Genomic DNA, 22,155 nt, shown 5'->3' with positions numbered 1-22,155 from the left:
GAAACTCCCAAACTCTACACTTTAAAGGAGGTAAAATACACTCACACAGCAAAATCCTATCAAAATATACTCAGAAGTAAGCCTGCTGGGGTTCGTTGGGAGCTACTTCACATGTAGGTGCAACTTTGGGGAAGGCTGACTGTTACCTTTCAGATCTCCACAACACATTACAGGGCCCAATAAACTACAAATACAATCTCCACCTCAGCAAAACAAAAGAAATGCTACTGTCATTCTAGAAAGGTAACAATGAATAATTTTTAATGTCTCAGAGTTTAGATTCCCATGAAGGACAGGGACTATAGATGTTAGCTGTGGAATGAAGGTAAACCTATGGGCTCATCTGCAGGCAGACTGTGCAATGATCAATCTCTGTACAATTACAATGCTCACTTCTCTGGTTCAGACACTTGTAGAAATAGCTTTCCAATCTGTGCAACAGAAATCAAAGCAACAGAGAATTCATGTATCTATTTGGAATGGATACTACCAAACATCTAAGTTAGAATTCAATTGTAGAGTCAGTGACTATTACTCAACAAAAAAAAAAAAACCTACAGGGTATCATTTCCCCCAGACCATTACACCGTTCACATTTGACTTGTCTTGGACACATCCATCTGTTCCTTCCTTCCACATACTGTCTTCCCACTGCTGAATTTTAGATAGCAAGTTCCTTAGGGAAGGATGTATTTTCTACAACCATACTGCACAATGCCATGAACAGAGATTTTATTTCCAAATGTAAACGAGTGAATATAGACATGAAAATGGGAGACCCAACCAAGTATGAAGGGCATGGGGCTAGAAATTGATGTATAAAATAAATAATCAACATAAAATAGGAAGGAGTGAGGCTGGGGAGAAATATACCAGTGAAGGGAGCAAACAGACTGGTGGACTTTTCCTGAGTATTTATAAATCTGTCTTAAAACAAAAATTCTCTTTCTGCATATTTCAAAATTACATGATGATTATTTTTTTAAAGCTTTCACTTCAACAAATAGTACAGGGGCTTGCCAAGCGCTGTCAAGTGCCTGCCAAAAAGCCTTCTTCTCAACCTCTCAACCTTGCTGAAAAAAAACCAATGCTCTACCAGCCTGCCTTTCCCTGTGTAGTTATTCATCAGAGATTTCTGCAAAAAAAAAAAAAAAAAAAGCTCCCACAAGCACTGACCTACTTTCATAGAGTGAGTGAACCATTTATATGATGAAAACTTCATGCCATCTCCAGTCAAAAAACCTTGAGCACTCCTCATTTTTCATCTAGACTTCTTTTATGGCAGCCTCTTTAACTCCATGCAAACAAAAACCACTGCTTCTGTCTTCTTCCTCTCTCATTGCAGAATTCGGTTATTTTTGAGGGCTAAGAAGCATTTAAGCACAAATATGTAATTTAGTCCCTCTCTCCCTCACTTATTTTCATAGAAGGTAAGAACATGTTAAAACACTTGCCTGAGTTTTCTTCTTTGTTTGCTTATTTGAAAGAGGCACTAGGCAGTGATGGCTCTTCCCCCAGTGACATTCAATTTAAATTTGGCACCTCTGGATTGTGCTATTCAACAACAGCCTAATTCATGGATGTGCAAATAAATGTTAGAATATAAGCTTATTCTCTATACTGATCATATTCTATTTTTATTTGGAACTCCATTTGTCTATTCCAGTTTTGATGCAGACAATTATTTTGGACATATATCTGGATATTCTGGACCTTATGGTCAAGGTCATAAATCATGCATACTGAAGATAATACACCCCATATTGTGTTATCCAACTGGCAATTCAGACTTTGTGCTGAATCTATTACCTATCTGAGACATATCACAAATGATTAAAATAAATTTGAGTAAGTTGATGTCAAGGTACATTGACAGATGAGCATCTATAAAGCTCAGTCTATGAAGTAGGGTAAAGACATTTAAAATGAGTGTAATACCTCAAATTGTTTGTTTTTAATGGTATTTCTTTATACTTGGCAAATATTTGCAGAAGCATAAGGTTTGGTTTTGCAGATTTGAAGGGGGGTCCATTCCACCATAAATATCCTTGAAAAGGATGCACCTTTCAGTCAAAGAGAGTGGATTTGGACTTCTGACCTGTCCTCACACCACTGAGCCTATTTATTGACATGCACTAGATTTTGGTTGTTTCCACTTAGATTGGAGTCTACTCCCTGGTTAGTTTTGGGATCTTAAAGACATGATCTTTAAGATCTATAATCTTCTTTCCAAATGGAGTGCATTAACCTATCATTATACCAAACCAATGTGCCTCCTCCAGCAATGGTAGCTAGAGAGCTGTGATGTATTATTTTCATATAAATTGCAGTTTGATGAATTTTCACATGCAAAGTTAAGTTTATGGGGAAATCCAGTTTTAACAACCCACAAGAAAATATTTAGCAGACTCGGATGAACAGGCTGATTTCTACTTTGGATCAGCCTGTCAGTCCTGACCATAAGTTTTTGCCGATTTATGCTTTGCATGCTAAATAAAAATTGCCAGCAATGGTTGTCTGGCTATATATGGAACTGAAACATTTGTTGGAACCCATGGTTTGGTCCTGCTGCTTTTACAGCTTCAGCACTACCTCTGTATTGGAAGTATTGAGGCTGAACAGCTACATTGGCCAACAATTGATGTCTACAGGTATTTATTATCAGTGAATAAATATGATACACTGCATCTTAACCATGATTGAAGTAATGAACTAGAGTACTCCACCTTGCCCAATCAATGGGATTCTTCATGTCTTATTATGTATTTTGCAGGAGGTCATGGTTCTTAGGCTATGCTTACTTCAGCAGAAATGAATGTTTCAAGGATACTGTATAAGCCACAACATATATTTGATAAGGGCTTAATTAAATCAGCCAGTTGTTTGTGGTGCAATGCTCTTAATGCTTCTCTTCTTCATGTGTTTTGGCAATGCACAGTGGTAACTTCCCTTCAGGAGGAGGATTAGTTCAGCTAAATCTTGCGATAGGAAGTTATTTAATAGTCAAGGATACATGTGTTCTTTTGAATTACCTACCCATCTCTTGAAATATAACACAGGGTCAACATAAATGGATTTTCCATACCCTTTTGAGAGCTAAAAGACTAATATTACACACTGAAAAGATAAACGGTCACTTGCAATGACATACTGGCAGAGGATTTAAGGAAATTTTAGTTTTTGAATGAGTGGCCTTTAGGTATAATTTGTAAATAGATACATATGGAAATCTGGGGTGCCTTTGTTGAAGTTTACACATAATTATTTTTAATAATAGTGGTATGTTCTCTTATAAACTAAAATATATAGCGAGATAATATATGCTTAATTAGTGCTATGGATCTTTTTCCATTTTATTCAAACACTGTAATGTTTCCATTTTGTTCCCTTTTTAATGGCGTTGTTTGGAGGGGGGTTGTGTTCTATAAGGAAAATTAAGAACAATTAAGAAATTAAACTTAAGAAAAATGTTAAAACTACAACACCAATTAAAGTCAGACATCCCAGTATTCTCAAACTGCTTTATTCACCATGGAAAATACAGAGCCTTGACTTACAGCTGCGTTATTCTAAGCCAGGGATGCGAGTCAGAATTACCTGACTCACCCAAAGGCCTAAAACTCCCTTATGTCACCTGTTCAGTGGTCCAAAGGTTGCCACCTCATCCTTCTAAGGTACCAGCGAAAGAGAAGACAAGACAGGCCTAGATTGGTCAGAAATTCTGACATCTTAAGCCGTAGCATTCCCCAACTCAGTGCTTTCCCAGGGCGATAGACTGCTATACCCACCATCATCAGCATGGTCAAGCCAGTCACATATGTCTACATCTGTAGCCTGAAGTAATACAGTCCAAGCAGAGGTTTACTATTTCACCTGCTGTTTGTGGAGGCTAAGGTAGATGAGGCAATAATGTCAGTCAGTTCTTTCCAAATGTATAAAGTAAAGGTGATGAGAGGAGGATTAATTTTCTGATGAAAAGGAACATGCAGGTAAGAGGAAATGAACATTCTCATCTACCAAACCCTCTACAATACTTTTCTCTTTAGCTCAGCTCTGAATTACAACTCCTACAGTCCCTGACTGCTGGTCACACCAGCTGGAGCTGTTGAGAAAGGGCACCAGGTCACTACCACTGGCCTGTGGCAGAAGTAGTCTCAAAGAAGATTCAGTTCTACCCCACCTGTGCACTGCTGTCGCTCTACCTATTTCCTTTTCTCCACCTCTGTGAGAGAACAGCAGATCTGTGTTCAAACAGATGGATTCATTTCTATCACCTCTAATGTAATGCTGAGAACCAAGTCTTAGACCAGGCTTCCAGAATCCAGTGTCCTCCAGATGGGTTGGGGCTGCAGCTCCCAAAATTTCCCAGCTTGCAAGTCCATTGGCCACTAGGAATTATTGGAGTTGCGGTATCAACATGTCTGAAGGTAACCTCAGAACTTACTGCAGGTGTTATAGAGAGAATAATGTTAATGTCTAAAAGCACAAGGACAACACTGTGTGCCAGCACTAGGCAGCCAGGGCTGCTGCTGCAGTTTTCAAGATGCCACATGGGAGGCCATCTAGCAGACCACCTCTTTGCAATTCAGCTTCTAAGGATGCTCCCAGCATGTCAACACAGTGCTGAGGCAAACAAACCAGCATCTGCTGACAATGGAAGCCTCCCCACTACATGTCCCTCAGTTACCTGTATGTTTTATTCTGCTACTCAGCATCTTTCGTATTCCATACATTTCAGTCCAATAGTGATTTTAAAAGAGTGTGGTTTTCATTAGTGCAAAGCACATCATGCTGTGCAATAAAAAGCACCTTTTCTTACATAGCTATGTAAGTTACTCGCACAGTACACAGTATTTTAATTTCACTTGGCACAAGATTCGGAAGGTTTCCAATGCAGAACACCAGGTGTTCCAACTGTGTAACAAAAATGCTAAAATGTTATAGATGTGAAATGACTAGCCACCCAATGTTCAGGTGCTGGGACAAATACATAAGAAAACAGTGTGCCCACAGCTGGCTCATGGGTTTTTTTTTTTTCCCCAACTCCATTTCCCTCCTTTCTCACAACCATGCAATCCCCCCAGGAGTGCTGCATGCATACAAGGAATGCACGGCCTCAATACAACCCACAGCAAAGCATGTAAGAGCAGCCATAAATATACCATGATGCAAGCAGAGCTGTTGTTTCACAGGGAGGTGGATGGAAATTTTAAACATAAGTATGACCACTGGGAGTTCAATATCTGTTTACTTCAAGAAAGTGTAGGAGGTGCAACAGAAACCTTCAGATGAAACATTTGTTGCGAAATGCAGGTCAACTCAAATACAAAAAGCTGTCACACTTGAAATAACGTGCACCTCATCTGCAGTCATTTTCTGTTGACTGCAACAAAGACAACTATGGGAGTCACCATGAGAGTAGCATATAACATTATGAATGGCATGGAGATAAAAAGCAAATTTCTGCCCCCTTTACAATGCAGGGACACAGGGTGATCCATTGTGGGATCAGGAGCAGAAAAAGAAAACACTTCACACATTTTTTCAAAATATATGTATTTGACACTCAAAAGCACCCATGAAATACATAATTAAGAGATGGAACTCATAGCAGCCACAAGATAGGGAAATGACTATCACCAGATGGCTTTAAAACAGAGAAATTAATGGCAGGAGGTGGGCCTATTAAGTGATATTCACTGCAATGAAACCTCCATCAGGCTGATGCCTTCATGTCCTGGTTTTATACTTCCTAGAACAAATGGTTAGCTACTGACAGAAATAGTATGTTGGACTAGAATCAAATTACTGTCTGAGTAGGAACCTAGGAGTTAGCTTGTCTATTCTAATACTACCTTCTCTGACAACAGCTGTGTTTGTATGTCATAGTTAAACCATGGCTTATCATGGTAGGAAAAAGCCTGGGCGAGCATTAGCTTTCATGCTGCTCCATTTCTTCCTCTAGCACAACTAGAAAGAGGAATTTGGGGAACTATTGTTCCTGTTTTGGGTTAACTGTAATTTAACATTACTGATGCACTATGCCCCAGTGTTAATTTTGACTATGCTAAATTGAAACAAGCTTCCTTCATGGTTTACTTCAAACAAACTATACTTAATATTATGCACAGTTTATCAGGCTGAGACACAACAAACTGCAGTAAATCAAAAACAGAAGCTTCTAATTTCCACCCTGGGGCTGTGCCAGAGAGGGAAAGAGGGAAGCACTTCAGGGTGCAACTTGTTAGCCCTCCAGTTGCTTTGGCTTGCAACTCCCATCAGCCTTAACTGGCACTGCTAATGGTGAGGGATTCAGAAAACTGTACACCAAACTTCTGCACAGGAACCCCAGGTCTAAGGCATGCCTAGGTTTGTTCCCATTAATTAGGTGCACACAATACCACAACCCAATGTGGGAAACTAGTCGTGGTGGGTTGACATGTTGTCCAAACTGAGACAGCTTCCTGCAGGGTTGATTGTCTTAGGGCAACAGAACACCCTGACATCCTATGGTCTTTTTTAGGGGTTGCTGAACCTGCAATGGGTTGTCATGTCATCTGTAATTGGGAAACTGATCCATTATGAGTTGCTGGAAAGTGAGAACAAGTTGCTTGGTAAGAGCAGCAAAACAAAAACATCCTTGCTGCTTTTGGTGAGCTCACCCATGTCGCCAATGGTGACAGCTACTCCACAAATATCTAAAAGGCATTCTGAAGCAACCATCATTGGCCCCTTATCTTTTTTACTTTTTTTGGGGAAGCACAAATGTGTACAATTTCATCCATGTTTTCCCCCAGTTCTTTGCTGGTGTACACCTATTAGCTGGGGTACTGGGGGAGGGAGGGAGGGGGGAGGGAAAGAATAATCCATGATAAGCTCGTTCATCTATCAACCCATACCACATAGGTTAGTAGCAGGGTTGGTTGCTGTCCAAACTCACCCATTAAGATAAGCCATCATTAACTGTATCGTTTCAGAATCCTCCTTATTTTTTTTAAATCTCATCCTTTCTCTAAGAAGCTTAGAGCTGGAGAATTAGGGGTATTCCATTTTATCCGGGAAGGCTCACATTCTGAACAGACACCCAAAGGAAGGCAGAAAAGCCACTCAGCACTGAGGAGTAGTTATAGTTTGTTGATATATTTGATTTTCTACATGCTAGTCTGGGAGTCAACTACTACACGCACCCAGTTGCAAGAACAGAGCTCTGCAAGAACAAGATACAGCCAGAACTCCGCCCCTTGATTCTAAGTGTGCCCTTTAAAAGCCCCTTCCTGACTCGCTAAACAATTGCTTCTCAAGCGCTACAGTAGCACCAAGCCCCAGCCATGGGGCTGCTTCCTACTGATTATCTGGACCTATGGTGTCCTTCATGAGCAGCCACAGCAGTGTGGGGCTATTTTTCCATGGGGACTGGATAGAAATAAGGCAACCCACCAGCATGGTGAATCTTGCAGGCTGTTTCCATTTGAGGGAGCACCTCTCACAGGGGAGGAAATTGGTTTCCAAGTGGGAGAGGCTCAAATAAAGAAGCAATCTTTCTTGAAATTTTTAAATAGGCAATACTTTATTGTTTTAGTACAGCTTTTCCCAAGCTGGTGCTCTCCAGATATTTTGGACTTCAGCTGCCAACAGCCTCATGAAGCATGACCAACAGTTAGGAATGCCTAGCGTCAAAACATCTGGAGGTCATCAGGTTGGGGAGCTGCTTTAGAAACATAAAGCACCCATTTTGTTCCTAAAATTGTGTATAACTTGGTTTCTGCCTTAATAAGGACTTGAAATTTAATAAATATACCAAAACTGATAATTTGATTAAGTAAGAAATGCATAACATATTTTAGGTCCCTATTTAACATCTGATTAAACAGTCCCTGAAATATCTGAAGCATCCTAGAGGCCAGAAGCAAGAAGACAAACTGTAGGCAGAGGAAGACTGATATACAGCATCCATTCCTATTTGTAAGGAAGTTTAGGAAAAATCTTGAACCTAATCCTATTTGTGACATGGAGATTAGAAAAATCTGACCTGAAGAAAAAGCTACAGAACTTTTATTTAGAAAGGAAAAATTCATCTTAGAAATGCTAAGCAACCACATTGGTAAGCAACTACCTGGAAGGTACTTATTGTCTGAAATGTGATACTTGATACATTTTGTACATGATTTCCATTAATCAACATCTTAGTCTTTGTTCATTGTGGAAGGTTGTCTTGAATGATAGTGTCAGTCCCATGCCTACCCCACAGGAACCAGGCTATGAAGTTTCTTTTGGACTAAAACAAGTTTATTCTATTGACAATAGTTAAAAGGCTTTATAGCTGAGGCATCCTTCACTAGTGCTGTGGTCTAACTGAGATCTAGAATAAAAATTGTGGTAGTAAGTACTATAGACTCAAGCATCAACATTAATTGAAAAAGAAACACAGGTGGGATGATTCATGTGCTATTTTGTTACATCTGGTGATAGTGGAGGGAAAGCTTACTGTAACTCTAATCACATGGTGGAAAATTGAGCACATCTAAACGTCTATTAGTAAAAGATACATTAGATCAATAATTTTAATAAAGAATGGAAGAAATAACTGTGTTAATTATGTTACATTTTCCCCAAAGGTTCATAATTTCCAGACATTTCTATATTTTTCTGGGAAGTAAAGAGTGGGTAACAATACATAAACACTTTGCTTTAAATTCTACAAGAAAATATTTCATGATCCAAGGCATTTCATTTTTCTTTTCCTCTGGTTCTTGGAAAAAAATTCAGAAAATAAAACTTTTTCCTGACTTTTTCAGTCCACCCAGCTTGGGTCTTCATATCTCTAGGCCAACATAAGCACCCCTCTCATGGGTTATGTCATTCACACACAGTCCCCAAGTCATGTGACATTTCATCATGGAAAGAGGCTTCAGGGTGGATGCACATGAAGGGCACCTCAGCAGGACAGGCTGGCAAGAAAGAAAAAAGGAACTGCATTCCCATTAATTCAAGTTGCTACTGATGTCCTGTGAGCAATCATGAGTTTTCATTTCATTTACTACAGTATTGTTATATTTATGAAATTGCACAATTGCAGTAAACTGTGATCTAAAATTCACTTTCTATAGAAAATGATTCAAAAACTTTCTTCCGTAGGGGAACATAGGCATCAACTTGGCTGCAGAGGAACCCTTATATATTTGCCATGGAGCACTTATACTCCATAGGGCAGCCTTTCCTAACTTGTTGCCCGCCAGACAATTTGGACTATAATTTCTAGCATCCCTGACAACAAATCTTGCTGAACGGGAATGATGGGAGCTGTAGACAAAGGATATGGCAGGCACCAGTTTGGGGAAGGCTACTGTAGAAAATGTAACTTTAAGTTCCACTTTCTACAGAAAGTGGAATTATGAATGTGAGCGTAATGATTAAGAGCAATCTACAATTCGTTTTCACAGGAGTAGAAATGTACAGGCTTTCTATCTTAGGGGAGCTTTCCTACATCAGCTTGGCTATAAACTAATGCTTATGTATCTGCCATGGGATACCTGCATACTGTAGAAACTTGCGAGGCATGTTCTAGCATGCACAGTCAGTTCAAACAAAGCTCTTGTCACATCTCTGCAGCCAGAAAGTGAATGCCTTAGAGCAAGGGGGCAGGAGTAGATCTTCAGCTCCCAGAAGCATTTGCCAGCATGGCAGATGGTCAGGAATGCTTGGTGCTAAAGACCAAAACACTTTTTGCCCACCCATCCCTTAGAACACATCCAACTCTTTTTGGCAAACCCAGGCTGCAGAAGATGATCAAGGGTGGTAGGGAGACTGCCTGTCAGAGAAACTGAAGCTCTTGCACAATGTCAAGAACACTGGTCTCACTGTAAGAATTCAGAACTGGGGGAATTCCTTGCTGCATTATGAGCCAAGTTCTGATCCCTCTGAATTTGAGCCAAGTTCATAATGTGATTTTTTCCACCACCCATCAATCCTTCCTCTGGCTCCCAACTAAATTCATGATTGATTTTTGTACAGAGGAAGAGAGAAACTAACACCAAAGAGGATCACTAGCTAGAGGAAAGACCTTAACAGAGTCATCTAATGGCTTGGATCCTCCTAAGAATACATATCAAAAGTATTTCCTACTAAAATCATGACACTCATAGCTTCCTGTGTCATAAAATTCGGAAATGGACTTAAAATGAAGACAAACTTCCATGCAATCCAGCAGGAAAATTTGGGACTCTACACCTCAGTTTAGAGCTCCACTGCATGATTTAAGGTTAATTTAACTTTCCTGATTCCAGAAACCAAACTGATGCAAATATATTGACTATGGTGGCGCAAACCTTATGCCACTCTCAGGCAGCCACTTTTTTTCCCCTAGCATCTCCTGAAATCCCTTCTCCAAAACCAGAACTGTTAATTGTTGCACCTAATTGCTCACCCCTTATATTAAATCTTCATTTCAGCAAGACTTCCATAACAAAAGTCAATTAATGCCCCCAATTAATTTTGAGGTGAAGGGGTGCCTGGGGTACTTCAATAGCATGCAAAGAAAGCCTTGTACTCCCAAGATAACATTATCCAATTTCTTGTACAACTAATATTAAAGATTTTTAAAAAATCATGCACATACAAAGTTTGTGCTTGTCACAAACAAGCACAGCTTTTTCCTGGCAAACAGAAGTAAGAACAAATTCAAACATTTTCTGATCCAATCAAGTCTTCAGATTCACTCATTAAATGGATTAATGGTCTAATCCAAATTTCAGTAGGTGTTATTAAGGAACAGCAGGATTCCACCTTAGAATATTTGTATAGCTTGGAATTATCTTATGGGATCAAACTAGAAAGAAAGGAAAGCAGCCACAGTGGGCAGTAGCTTTATTCATTCATTCATTTCATTTTTATACCACCCAATAGCCAAGACTCGAAGGTTCGTTAACAAAAGTTTTAAAAGGCAAACAAACCAACATCAATTTAAAACAACAAAACCATAATAACAATTGCCAATTGTTTACAAACTTCCTTATTTTTCAAGATACAGAAAAATCTGCAGAGTTTTCAGATTTTTCAAGTTAAGAATAATCTGAAAATCCAGAATATTTTCAGAAAGGTTTAGGCTACCAAATGCTACCACATCTCCCTACTCCATGTAACAGGAATTGAAAATCCACAGCCTTCCAAATGTTATTGTACTTCAACTCCCATCAGTCCTAGCCAGCATAGCCATGAGAAAGACTTGATGGAAATTCCGGTCCAATCACATCTGGAGGGTTCCCCTTCCCTGCCATACAGTCTTCATATTAAATCCACCACAGCACCAAATAACACAAGTTAAGTTAGCCAACAGTTTCAGCATGGCCTGAGGACCTGGTATACCCATTCATCAAAATGGAAATGCTACTGAAAAAGCAACTGAATTCCCCATGCTCTTACCGCATCAAACTCTGCTTGGTCATCTTCAGGAAGATCACTTGTTTCATACACATCAGGTTCATTCCTGGCCTAGAAAACAAAAGAGGCATTCCAGTGAAACCAAAGTCACAGAAGCAGAAAGCTGGACCAGACCCAAGGGGATATCTAGCAGCAGTGACATGCCCTCAAGCAGGAATCTCCACAAATTAATCCCCACATGGATATACCCTCACCACCTAGATAGTGCCACAGAAGCAGAGGTAAACAAGATATGCCATGCTAATAGTGCCATCGTATAGGAATAATGTGAATTGCTTGAAGAAATATATGCAGCCACAAGCTTTAGGATAGCCTTCCCATCCTGGCACCCCGCAGATGCTTTGGACAACAGTTCACAGGATTCCTGACAATCAGCCATGCTAGTTGGGACTGATGGGAGGTTGAAGTCCAAAACAACAAAGACCGCAAAAGTTATAGGCCAACCAACAATTTTAGTCGCCCATCTTCCCTTATGTAACCTTTAAATAGGTATGCCCTGTGGCAGTAGCTTTCAGATCTTGGACCTTATATTCTGCTGATGTGGGAAATGAGCAAGGTAAGCACAGGCATTAAACACTTTAAAGCATGTTCTTTCTGTGTCTCTGCTGGGGAAGACTGAAAGCAGCAGTCAAGCTGCCATTCCCGGCATTTTGTCTATCATTACTGATCTAATAATTGAGGAACTCCATTCACTTACAGTGAGCGCCAGACTCCTCTAAACAAAACAACTTTTGTTGCACTCCTAGACCTGCTCTCCTGGAGGTAATTCTGCCTCACCACAGGCAATGAGGCAAGCAGTTATTCAAAAGATCGTGAAAACCCTCAGCAGCAATAAATAAATAAATGCGGACATATGTGCCCTGATCACTGCATTTGTTTATTTATTATAGTTCTATAACTCCAAAAGGGAATTCAGGGTATGTCTAGAAGGAGCATGTTGTCCTATTCACAGAGGCATCACTGTACTTCCTGAACAAGTGAACTGGAGCTGAACACAAACATCATCAAAGGAAAAAGCTTACCACTTGGAAAGCATGAAACAAGTCAGCCAAAATGCATCTTCATGAAAGGACTACAAAACCACTGTTACCACTGAGTGAATGCTAAGTCTCGTGTAAGCAGGACCAACACTGCAAACAATCCTAAAGACATGATCCTATGCATGCTCAGATATGGAAGAGGCCTACAACTCTCAGCCTGCACCAACTGTAGGACTTTTCTCTGTCTCAACATGTACTGGAATGCACTCTAAGTTCCCCTGCACCATTACCTCACTGCATCCATTATTGTTCTTACAACAGATGAAGTCATCTTATGGCAAGTCAGACTTTTGTCCACCAAGCTCAGTAGTGCTTACTCTGTCTGGGCATTGGCTCTCTGTAGGCTCAGACTTCAAAAGTCTTTCATATCATTACCATCTACTCTTTTTAACAGGTGATGCTGAGTACTGAACCTGCATCCTTAAATGTTCAAGGGAAGCACTCTGCCATTGAGGTACCTCCCCTGCCAAATGCCAAGAGACTGCAATGGCAGGTCAAGGCATACAAGCATCACCCCAGTACATGGAAAATACAGATTCCTTCAGCTATGATATCCAAAATGTACCTGCAACCCATGGCTGGTGCCTGTGTCCTGTACATACAACACTGGCTATTCCCAAGAAACTGGCAGATGGCTTCAAAGCATGGCTCTTCTTACTTAAAACAAAGGCCTAGATCAATTATAGGTTATCATATTACTGGGAAGCTAGAGTGGCAATTAAAATACAGCTCCTCTACATACACACTCACATTTAAGATAATGGAATAAAAATTGTCCTTCACTCTAACATATTTCAAAACTGCAAATTTTTCCCTTTGTGAATTCAGAGGGAGAATTCAACTTTAAAATTTCAGCTTTGAGCTCTGAACCATATATGCCTTTGGAGAAAGCCTGCCTTAAGAGCTGCACCATTTACTAAGGCCAGGTAGATCATTTGAACCTACAGCAGCCACTTATGAGGTTCTCTAGCTGTCACATTTTCCATTCAACTTATCCTTCCACCCACAATCCTACGTAAGGCCTACAATGGTTGGCCGGAGCATACTGGAATTTGTAGGCTCTTTTTGCCTAAAAGGGATAGGGTTGTGCTCTTGGATATGTGAAGGACTGGAAAACAAAAACCGGAAAATGGGAGGTAGGCAGAAAATACTTCCCTAATTTCCCCGTCCTATCTTCCGTATCTCAACATCCAGTTAGACAACATCCATCTTGTACAAATACTCAACTACAACCAAGTAATAAAGAGCAACCCCTATTCCCAAGGGAATTACCACCCCTCCTGGACATAACCAGTAACCCACACTTGGTTTCCTCACTCCTTATGGAGTTTTGCGGCACTTCCTTTGCAATGAAAGAAAAGGCACTCTGCACATCCTCAGGGGCATTCTTTTATTACTACATCACATACTATTGAGCTTATCAGCGTCAGAAAACCTGCACGTCGTGAGGAGCTAAGCTCTCTCTGAGACCTAATATCCTCAGCTAGATCCCTGTCCCCCAGCCTCCCTTTGCACCGCCACTCCAAACCCCCTCTGACCTCCCATTCAGCTCCTTATCTTGCCTCCCTGCAATGCAATCCATCCTTTCCGCTTCCAAGCAGCCCTCCCTCCAACAGCTTCTCTATCCAGTCATCCCGTCCGACCCCACCCTTCCCTGTCCTTCCCTTCGCCAGCCTTCCTCCTTCTCCTCTATCTTATGGCGGACTCATCCCTATTGCCTCCATCCCGCTGCTTTCTCCACACAAAGGCGCCTTTCTTTCGCGAACTCACAATGCCGGGCAGGTCCGCATACTTGGGATCGGCCATTGCCAGGCACAGCGATGGGTTGAATCCGCCTAGGCCGGGTGAAGGGAACACAACCCAGAATATCGCGAGAGCCGGCGGAAGGGAGGAACGAGAGACAGTTTGTTTGGCCGCGTGATGTCTTCTGGGAGTTGTAGTCGCTACGGGGGTGGGGGGGTTGCGTTTAATTGCCTGGTCCTAAGCAAAGAAAAACATTTGCTGCCGGTATTCTTATTCGTCCTAGCAAAAACCGGGCAGTTTTTGACACGGCGATTCTATATTTCCCAAACCGTACCAGCGCTCATTTTAATTTTGTTTTCTTTTCAGCCTTTTGCAGTATCCCAGAAGCTTTCTAAGAAACTAAAAAAAAGCTGTTCGCATTTTTACAGAAAAGATTCGATCGAAATCTCCGCGTTTAGGAATAATGCTTTGTCGTTATTTGTTTTTCTTCCCTGTATTGAGTCATGACTTTACAATCCTTATCAATTAACATCCTAAACCGTCTTACTCAGAAATAAATCAAGGTGAACACAATGGGATTTACGTCCTAATAAGTAGGTTTAGGATTGGACACTAAAGGAATATTCTCATTCAAATAAAACCTACAACGGTAAAGATACGCAACTAAGCATTTTGGTATGTTAAGAGATGTATTACTATGTAATTGCTAACATTTTTAATATTGCAAAAATTGCTGTAGGTTTTAGGATTTCCAGCAATAAGGGCTTAAGAACTGTTAAAAAATAGATTCCAGGAAACTACTGAAGTAAGGTATTTGAAATAAAATGAGGAGTCACCTTTGATAGTAGGTCTGTTTGACTGGTCAGGAACGGGATCCTGAAGTCTTTGCCTGATGCTGTTGTGCCTGCTCGTGATGGTGATAAGAAGAGGGAGTGCGGATTTACTCAGTGATAAATTCTACGATGTTTCATTGAGGTAACTCCCTAGTAATTGTGTAAGGTTGCAGCCCAGGCACATGGGTTATTCTAGATTACAATCTGCTCCCATGGTCTTACTTATCAGTGTGTCTTATTCAGTTTGCAGTTTATGGTTCCATATGGAACATTTAAGGTTCCATATAGCTTTTTGCTGGTCCCAGGTGCTCCAACCACCCCTACTGGATTTTGGCCTGAAAGATCAAGGAATAGTGTGCATACATAAACAGTAAGTTTTAAGCATGCACAGTTTGAGAAATTGTACAGTTCCCTCTTGAAAACAAGCAAGAGGTTAATTAGCTTGTCTTCTATACAGTTCATATAATAGTAATGATTTCTAATTGTGTACATATTTGCATATGTAGATTAGCACATGAAAATTTGCACTATTTTTGTCCTATGGACCTGAGCCCCAAATCTTTTTGGTACCTAGTACCAACTCTACATTTTGGTTTCATAGGGATCCACACTCAGGGAATGAGTTTGTTCTTTACTATAGAGAATCTAATTTGCCCAGATGTATATTCTGACATACAAAAATTCATCAATAGCTTTCATTCTACACAATTTCTACTCTCCAATCCTTTCTATTCATTATTTTGGTTCTGAGTCCTTCGTGTCCAGAATATGCATTATTTTTCTTTGGATTATACTTATTATTTGTAAAGAAATTTAGGCCACCCTGAGCTGTATTGGAATACTAGGATACTGTGTTTGAATAGCTCTTAATCTGAAGCATGCTTAAATGTCTTCAGATTGTGTGCATGGTTGTTATCTATAGTTCATAGCAGAGTGGCTATCAACACATCTAAATATATACATGCATCCCTAATTCTAGATGCAAGATGTAATTGAAAATAAGTTCCTGCTGAGAGCCAATATCCCTCTCTTCCAAACTTCTCCTTTTCTCAACAGACTAGGGCTAGAGACTTCCAACTACAATATTCATTATTTTAAAACTGAACAGCAAGGACTGGCTTTGTGATACAAAAAAAGTAATAGAAAGGTTGTTAGCAAGAGGCATCCATTAAGAACTCATTGTGGATTTAGTTCTGTCCATGCCAGAAGCTGATTCCTAACTGAATTCCCCTGTTCCCTTCCCCACCAAACAGAAGTGGCTTCACCCACAGGGAGGTTCACTTTTGTGGGTCAAATGGTAGGAATGCTGGACATTACTTAAGATCAGCTCCTTTTACTTTTACAGCAGAACACACAGATGATAAAACCACACCCCTCCCCCTCTGACCCTCCCTCATCTTCCCACCCCCAAACCCAGAGGCAGTCTGGCTCTCAACAGCCACTTGACTTATCACAAATGTTGCTGGCCTTGGAATGTCAACTAAGCATTCTGAACCTGTTTTTAATTCCATTTTTAACTCAGAGTGTGAAATATGCACCACAGAATGCTGTTGTCTGAGAGAAGAGGACCCAGTCCCTACAGCTGCATTGATTTCAGTGAATCTCATTTTCATGGCGAGGTGCTTAAGATCCTGATCAGCAATTCATTTTCAGCAGAGCGTAAAGGGCCAACAACATTGGTTTCACCCATTGATTCATTCCCATTGGTGCAAAGAAACAAACTAATTAAAACAAAGCCTGATGTTATATCTATGTCACAATATGCTGTGTACAAGATTGAGGCTCAAATCTGAGTTCATGCTTAACTGAAATGAAATGTGCAATTCTATGCATTTTTCTGGGACACACAGGGCTCTCTTTGTTTTAACACCACTTTAAATCTGTAAATTGTAAACATTACAAAGAGTAAGAAAGGTATTAAATACAATGAAGAGCCATGTGGCATCTTAAACTGTAATCCATATACTAGGGAGCAAGTTCCACTAAATACAGTGGGATTTACTTCTGAGTAAACATGCAAAGGATGCAGGTGGCACAGTGCTTTAAATTGCTGTGCTGCTGGGCTGGTTGATCAAAAGGTCGCCGGTTCGAATCTGCACAATGGGGTGAGTTCCCATTGCTCCGTCCCAGCTCCTGCCAACCTTGCAGTTCGAAAGCATGCAAATTCAAGTAGATAAAAAGGTACCACTTCGGTGGGAAGGTAACAGTGTTCCGTGCATTTTGGTGTTTAGTCATGCTGGCCACATGACCACAGAAACTGTCTACGGACAAACGCTGGCTCCCTCTGCTAGGAAATGGAGATGAGCACTGCCCCCTAGAGTCAGGCATGACTGGACTTAACGTCAAGGGGAAACCTTTACCTTTAAAGATGCATAGCATTGCACATTAGTGTACATAATGGCATTCTATCTATTATATCTGTAACCTTGATGTCCTTCAAGGTTTCAAGGTAAGCACATTCCTTACACCCAACCTATTTTTTTTCCAAACCCCCCCCCCCACCTGTGAGGTAGTTTAGCATAAGAGATCATTGGCTTATTTGCCCCGCACACTAGGCTCACCATGAGTAATTCAACCCACAATGAGTTGTGGTGGATGCCAAGCACATAGAATTGCCATTATGAATATGCAACCCCCAAGGGGGTTGTGGTATGTCATCTGAACCCAGCCACCATGGTTTATTCAACATTTAAGTAATGCTTGAGTACCCATAATACCAGCCACAGCTCATTCTGGGTTAAATAAGCTATGGAGAGCCTGGGGTCTTATGTGAACAATGTCACTTAGCAAGGTCACTCAGCAAAATTTATAGTGGAGTTTTGAACCTATATAAGAACATGACCATAGAACATCCTTTCCCAGCTTCACACCCTCTAGATGTGCTAGACTGCTACTTCCAAGCTGACTGTAGATGATGGGTGTGGTAGTCCAAGGCATCTCAAAGGTGTTAAGATGGGGAAAGCTGCCATGAGAATTGTCTTGTTGGATAAGAACAAGGGCCATGTAATATGGTATTATGTTTTCCTAAACCAGCCTGCCATCTGTGGGATTCCCAAGCAGAGTACGGATCTCACCTCCTTTATCCCAGCCACTGCTATTGAAAGCTTCATTTGGCATAGTTCATGTGGAAAAAATAAAGAAAAAACCACCTCTGTGCTCTTCTCTTGCTCGGGGCCTGCTGCAGAGGAAGCAACCCAAAGGATGTATGGTGTCCTCTGCCTTTGCGTGTATGCTTCAGTCTGATTCCTGTCCTTTTTGCTTTGGTTGCCCAGCTGGCTCTAGTGCTGGGAAGAGTAAGCAGTAGTCCTGATTAAAAGGTTTTATTGTGATGTCTGTCTCTCAATGGCAAAGCATTGCTCAGAGGTTTAGGGAAGGCAGAAATTCATGGCAGGGAAGGCAGGGGGTGCTATGCAGTTAGCACCAATCATTTCCTTGCAGTGTCCTCTCCAAAGCTGGACCAAAGTCTGTTTGAAGTTTATTGTACTAGCCAAAAGCCATGACAAATACATCAAATGAATGTACATAGACATAGATTAACAATATAAATAAATTAAAATATACTAGGAGCAGAAATTAATCTTTAACTTAACTCTGAATCTTCAATGCATTTTATAGCAATTTAGTCTAATACTTTCTTCTAGATCTTTTTTGCTGCCAAAGCAAACAAAGCAACTTTATGTGTCACATAATAACATCACTTCAAAGAAAAAGAACTGTTTCTGCCAAGGCAATCCTGTATCCATATGTTAGCAGGGGTTTCAAGAATCTCTCTCTGGGTGCAGTATATAGATGACAGATTAACATATGATGAACTATGTCTTCAGTGTGATATAGACCACAGATACATAATCTGCATTCAAAAGGCACCTTATTATATTGCCCATCTAAAACTTCAGTTGACATAATTTGAAATCGTGACTCAGTAAAGACATTTCTTAAAGAAGATGGTCTCAGTCTGGGAGATAGAAGCATAGAAACAGAGCGAGTCAGAAGGGGTCTCCTGGCCCATCTAGTCTGAACCCCGGCTCTAGCCAGCTCCGCTCACAACATGCCTACCAGGTTCATGTCATAATTAGCTCTATAATGATTTGTTTTCAAAAGAAGAAACCACTAAAAGAATTTGGAGTTTTTGATTAATTGCAGGTCTTTTCTAGAGTTTGCCCAAAATAACCAATCCCTTAATTGTCTCTTATGCAGAGTAAAGATGGTATCCAAATCAGAAATATAATAGTTACATGCCAGCTCATGAAGCATTAACTTCCAGATATGATTTTCATTCATTTCCAAAAGGCATAAAACTGGAAAATGTTCCTTAGGGAGCAGAGCAATTTGCTTACGATCCCACAATTGAGCACAGTCTATTCTTGCCCTGATTGATGACAGTCTTGATTCTGTGTGCAAAATGGTTGCAGGGGTTGTGGAAGACAATAAAGTTTACAAAACAAGTTGTTCTGCACCATTTCCAAAACATTTATGGTGGTGCTGTCAGTCCCCCAAATTTCAGCCCATAAAATATTTCTGTGATCACTTTGAACCTACCCAAAAAGTTCATTATAGCAATCAGCTGCCCACCTTTGTTATAATAAAACTTCACTGATACTGCAATGATTTTCTGTGCCTCTAGTTTTACTGCCATCCTATGTTCTACTTGATAAAAAGGATGCCCAAATATCTAAATGAGCAAGTTTGTTCAGTAAGATGTTGGTCCCGGTGCCATCTATATTTAGACGTATAGCTGCCAAAAACCATGATCTCAGTCTTAAAGTAATTTATTGACAAGTCTTCACATTTACAGTAAGTACTGAGTGCCTCTAGAAGATTCTTCAAGTCCAAATGGGAGAGAGAAATTAATATAAATCATCTGCATACATCAAATAAAGATTTTTCAGTTATTACTGAAGGAGGAGAATTTATTTGTGCTAAATATGGCACCAGATCTTTAATGTAAATATTAAAAAGAGTGGAACTAAGAGACAACCTTGTTTTACACCCTGAGTTATTTTAAATGCTTCAGTTAAGGAAGTATTTAGCCAAACCCTAATCCTTATTTTTGTGTTGGTATTTAGCTCCTTTATTAGTATGAAGAGTCTAGGATCAACCTTTGAGCTTTGTAACTTTTGCCATGATCTGTTTCTGATAATACAATTGAAAGTGGATGAAAGATTAATAAAAGCTGCATAAATGTATTAACTCATATACTTAGTATGTTGTTCTTGTTAGTCATGAAGTCATGTCCAACCCATCACGACACCATGGACAATGATCCATGTCCAGGCCTTCCTGTCCTCCACCATCCCCCGAGGTCCACTTAAGCTCACACCAACTGCTTCAGTGACTCCATCTAGCCACCTCATTCTCTGCCGTCCCCTTCTCCTTTTGCCATCTATTGTTCCCAGCATTAGGCTCTTCTCCAGGGAGTCCTTCCTTCTCATTAGGTGGCCAAAGTATTTCAGTTTCATCTTCAGGATCTGACCTTCTAAAGAGCAGTCAGGGTTGATCCCCTCTAGGACTGGCCAGTCCGAGGGACTCACAGGAGTCTCTTCCAGCACCACAATTCAAAGGCCTCAACTCTTTGGCGCTCAGCCTTCCCTATGGTCCAACTTTCACAGCCATACATTGCAATTGGGAAAACCATAGCCTTGCCTATATGCACTTTTGTTGGCAGGGTGATGACTCTGCTTTTTAGTATGCTGTCTAGATTTGCCATAGCTTTCCTCCCAAAGAACAAGCGTCTTTTAATTTCTTGGCTGCAGTCCCTGTCCGTGGTGATCTTGGAGCCCAGGAAAATAAAATCTGTCACTACCTCCATTTCTTCCCCATCTATTTGTTCCTCTCACTTCCTGAGTTAGTTTTCTTAAAGTTGAGTTTCAGGCCAACTTTTGCGCTCTCCTCCTTCACCCACATCAAGAGGCTCGTTAGTTCCTCTTCGCTTTCTGCCATGAGAGTGGTATCATCTGCATATCTGAGGTTGCTGATATTTTTCCCAACAATCTTAATTCCAGCTGGTGATTCATCTAGCCCTGTCTTTCTCATGATGTGCTCTGCATATAAGTTAAATAGGCAGGGTGACAGTACACAGCCTTGCCGAACTCCTTTCTCACTTTTGAACCAATCAGTGGTTCTGTGTCCTGTTCTCACTATTGCTTCTTGACCTGCATATAGGTTTTTCAAGAGACAAATAAGATGGTCTGGTACTCCCATTTCTTTAAGAACTTGCCACAATTTGTTGTAATCCACACAATCAAAGGCTTTAGCATAGTCAATGAAGCAGAAGCAGATGTTTTTCTGGAACTCCCTAGCTTTCTCCATGATGCAGCGTATGTTGGCAATTTGATCTCTAGTTTCTCTGCCTCTTCAAAATCCTGCCTGTGCTTCTGGTAGTTCTCGGTCCATACTGCTGGAGCCTAGCTTGTAGGATTTTGAGCATAACTTTGCTAGCATGTGAAATGAGTGCAATGGTGTGGTAGTTTGAACATTCTTTGGCACTGCCCTTCTTTGGGATGGGAATGTAAACTGACCTTTTCCAATCCTGTGGCCACTGTTGGGTTTTCCAAATTTGCTGGCATATTGAGTGTAACACTTCTACTGCATCGTCTTTTAAGATTTTTAATAGCTCAGCTGGAATACTGTCACCTCCACTAGCTTTGTTGTTGCTCAGACTTCCTAAGACCCATTTGCCTTCACATTCCAGGATGTCTAACTTGAGGTCAGTGACCACCCCATTGTGGTTATCAGGGACATTAAGCTCTTTCTTGTATAGTTCATCTGTGTAATCTTGCCATCTCTTCTTAATCTCTTCTGCCTCTGTTAGGTCCCTGCCGTTTTGGTCCTTTATCATGCCCATCTTTGCATGAAACATTCCCTTCATATCTCCAATTCTCTTGAAGAGATCTCTGCTCCTCCCTATTCTATTGTTTCTTCTATTTCTTTGCACTGTTCATTTAAGAAGGCATTCTTATCTCTTCTAGCTGTTCTCTGGAATTCTGTATTCAATTGGGTGTATCTTTCCCTTTCTCCCTTGCCTTTTGCTTCCCTTCTTTCCTCAGCTATTTGTAAAGCTTCCTCAGACAGCCATTTTGCTTTCTTGCATTTCTTTTTCTATG

General features: G+C 40.6%; 1 protein-coding gene across 3 annotated transcripts in view; it reads right to left on the bottom strand.

Moving 5' to 3' along the window:
* DCTN2 (dynactin subunit 2) overlaps positions 1-14,351 on the bottom strand; it is a 65,187-nt gene extending 50,836 nt beyond the window's left edge. For all 3 annotated transcript variants that reach the window (XM_044443290.1, XM_044443289.1, XM_044443291.1), the window contains exons 1-2: positions 14,247-14,351; positions 11,419-11,487 (exon numbers count right to left, since the gene is read on the bottom strand). In XM_044443290.1, coding sequence (XP_044299225.1) covers positions 11,419-11,487; positions 14,247-14,282 — 105 coding nt within the window. In that variant the 5' untranslated portion in view covers positions 14,283-14,351. The remainder of the gene's footprint in view (positions 1-11,418; positions 11,488-14,246) is intronic.
* Between the last annotated feature and the right edge of the window lie 7,804 nt (positions 14,352-22,155).

The sequence above is a fragment of the Varanus komodoensis genome, unplaced genomic scaffold, assembly GCF_004798865.1.
Source record: "Varanus komodoensis strain SLA01 unplaced genomic scaffold, ASM479886v1 scaffold41, whole genome shotgun sequence".
Lineage (NCBI taxonomy): Eukaryota > Metazoa > Chordata > Lepidosauria > Squamata > Varanidae > Varanus > Varanus komodoensis.
The sequence above is the reverse complement of the archived record's forward strand: the minus strand, read 5'-3'. Positions and strand labels throughout refer to the sequence as shown.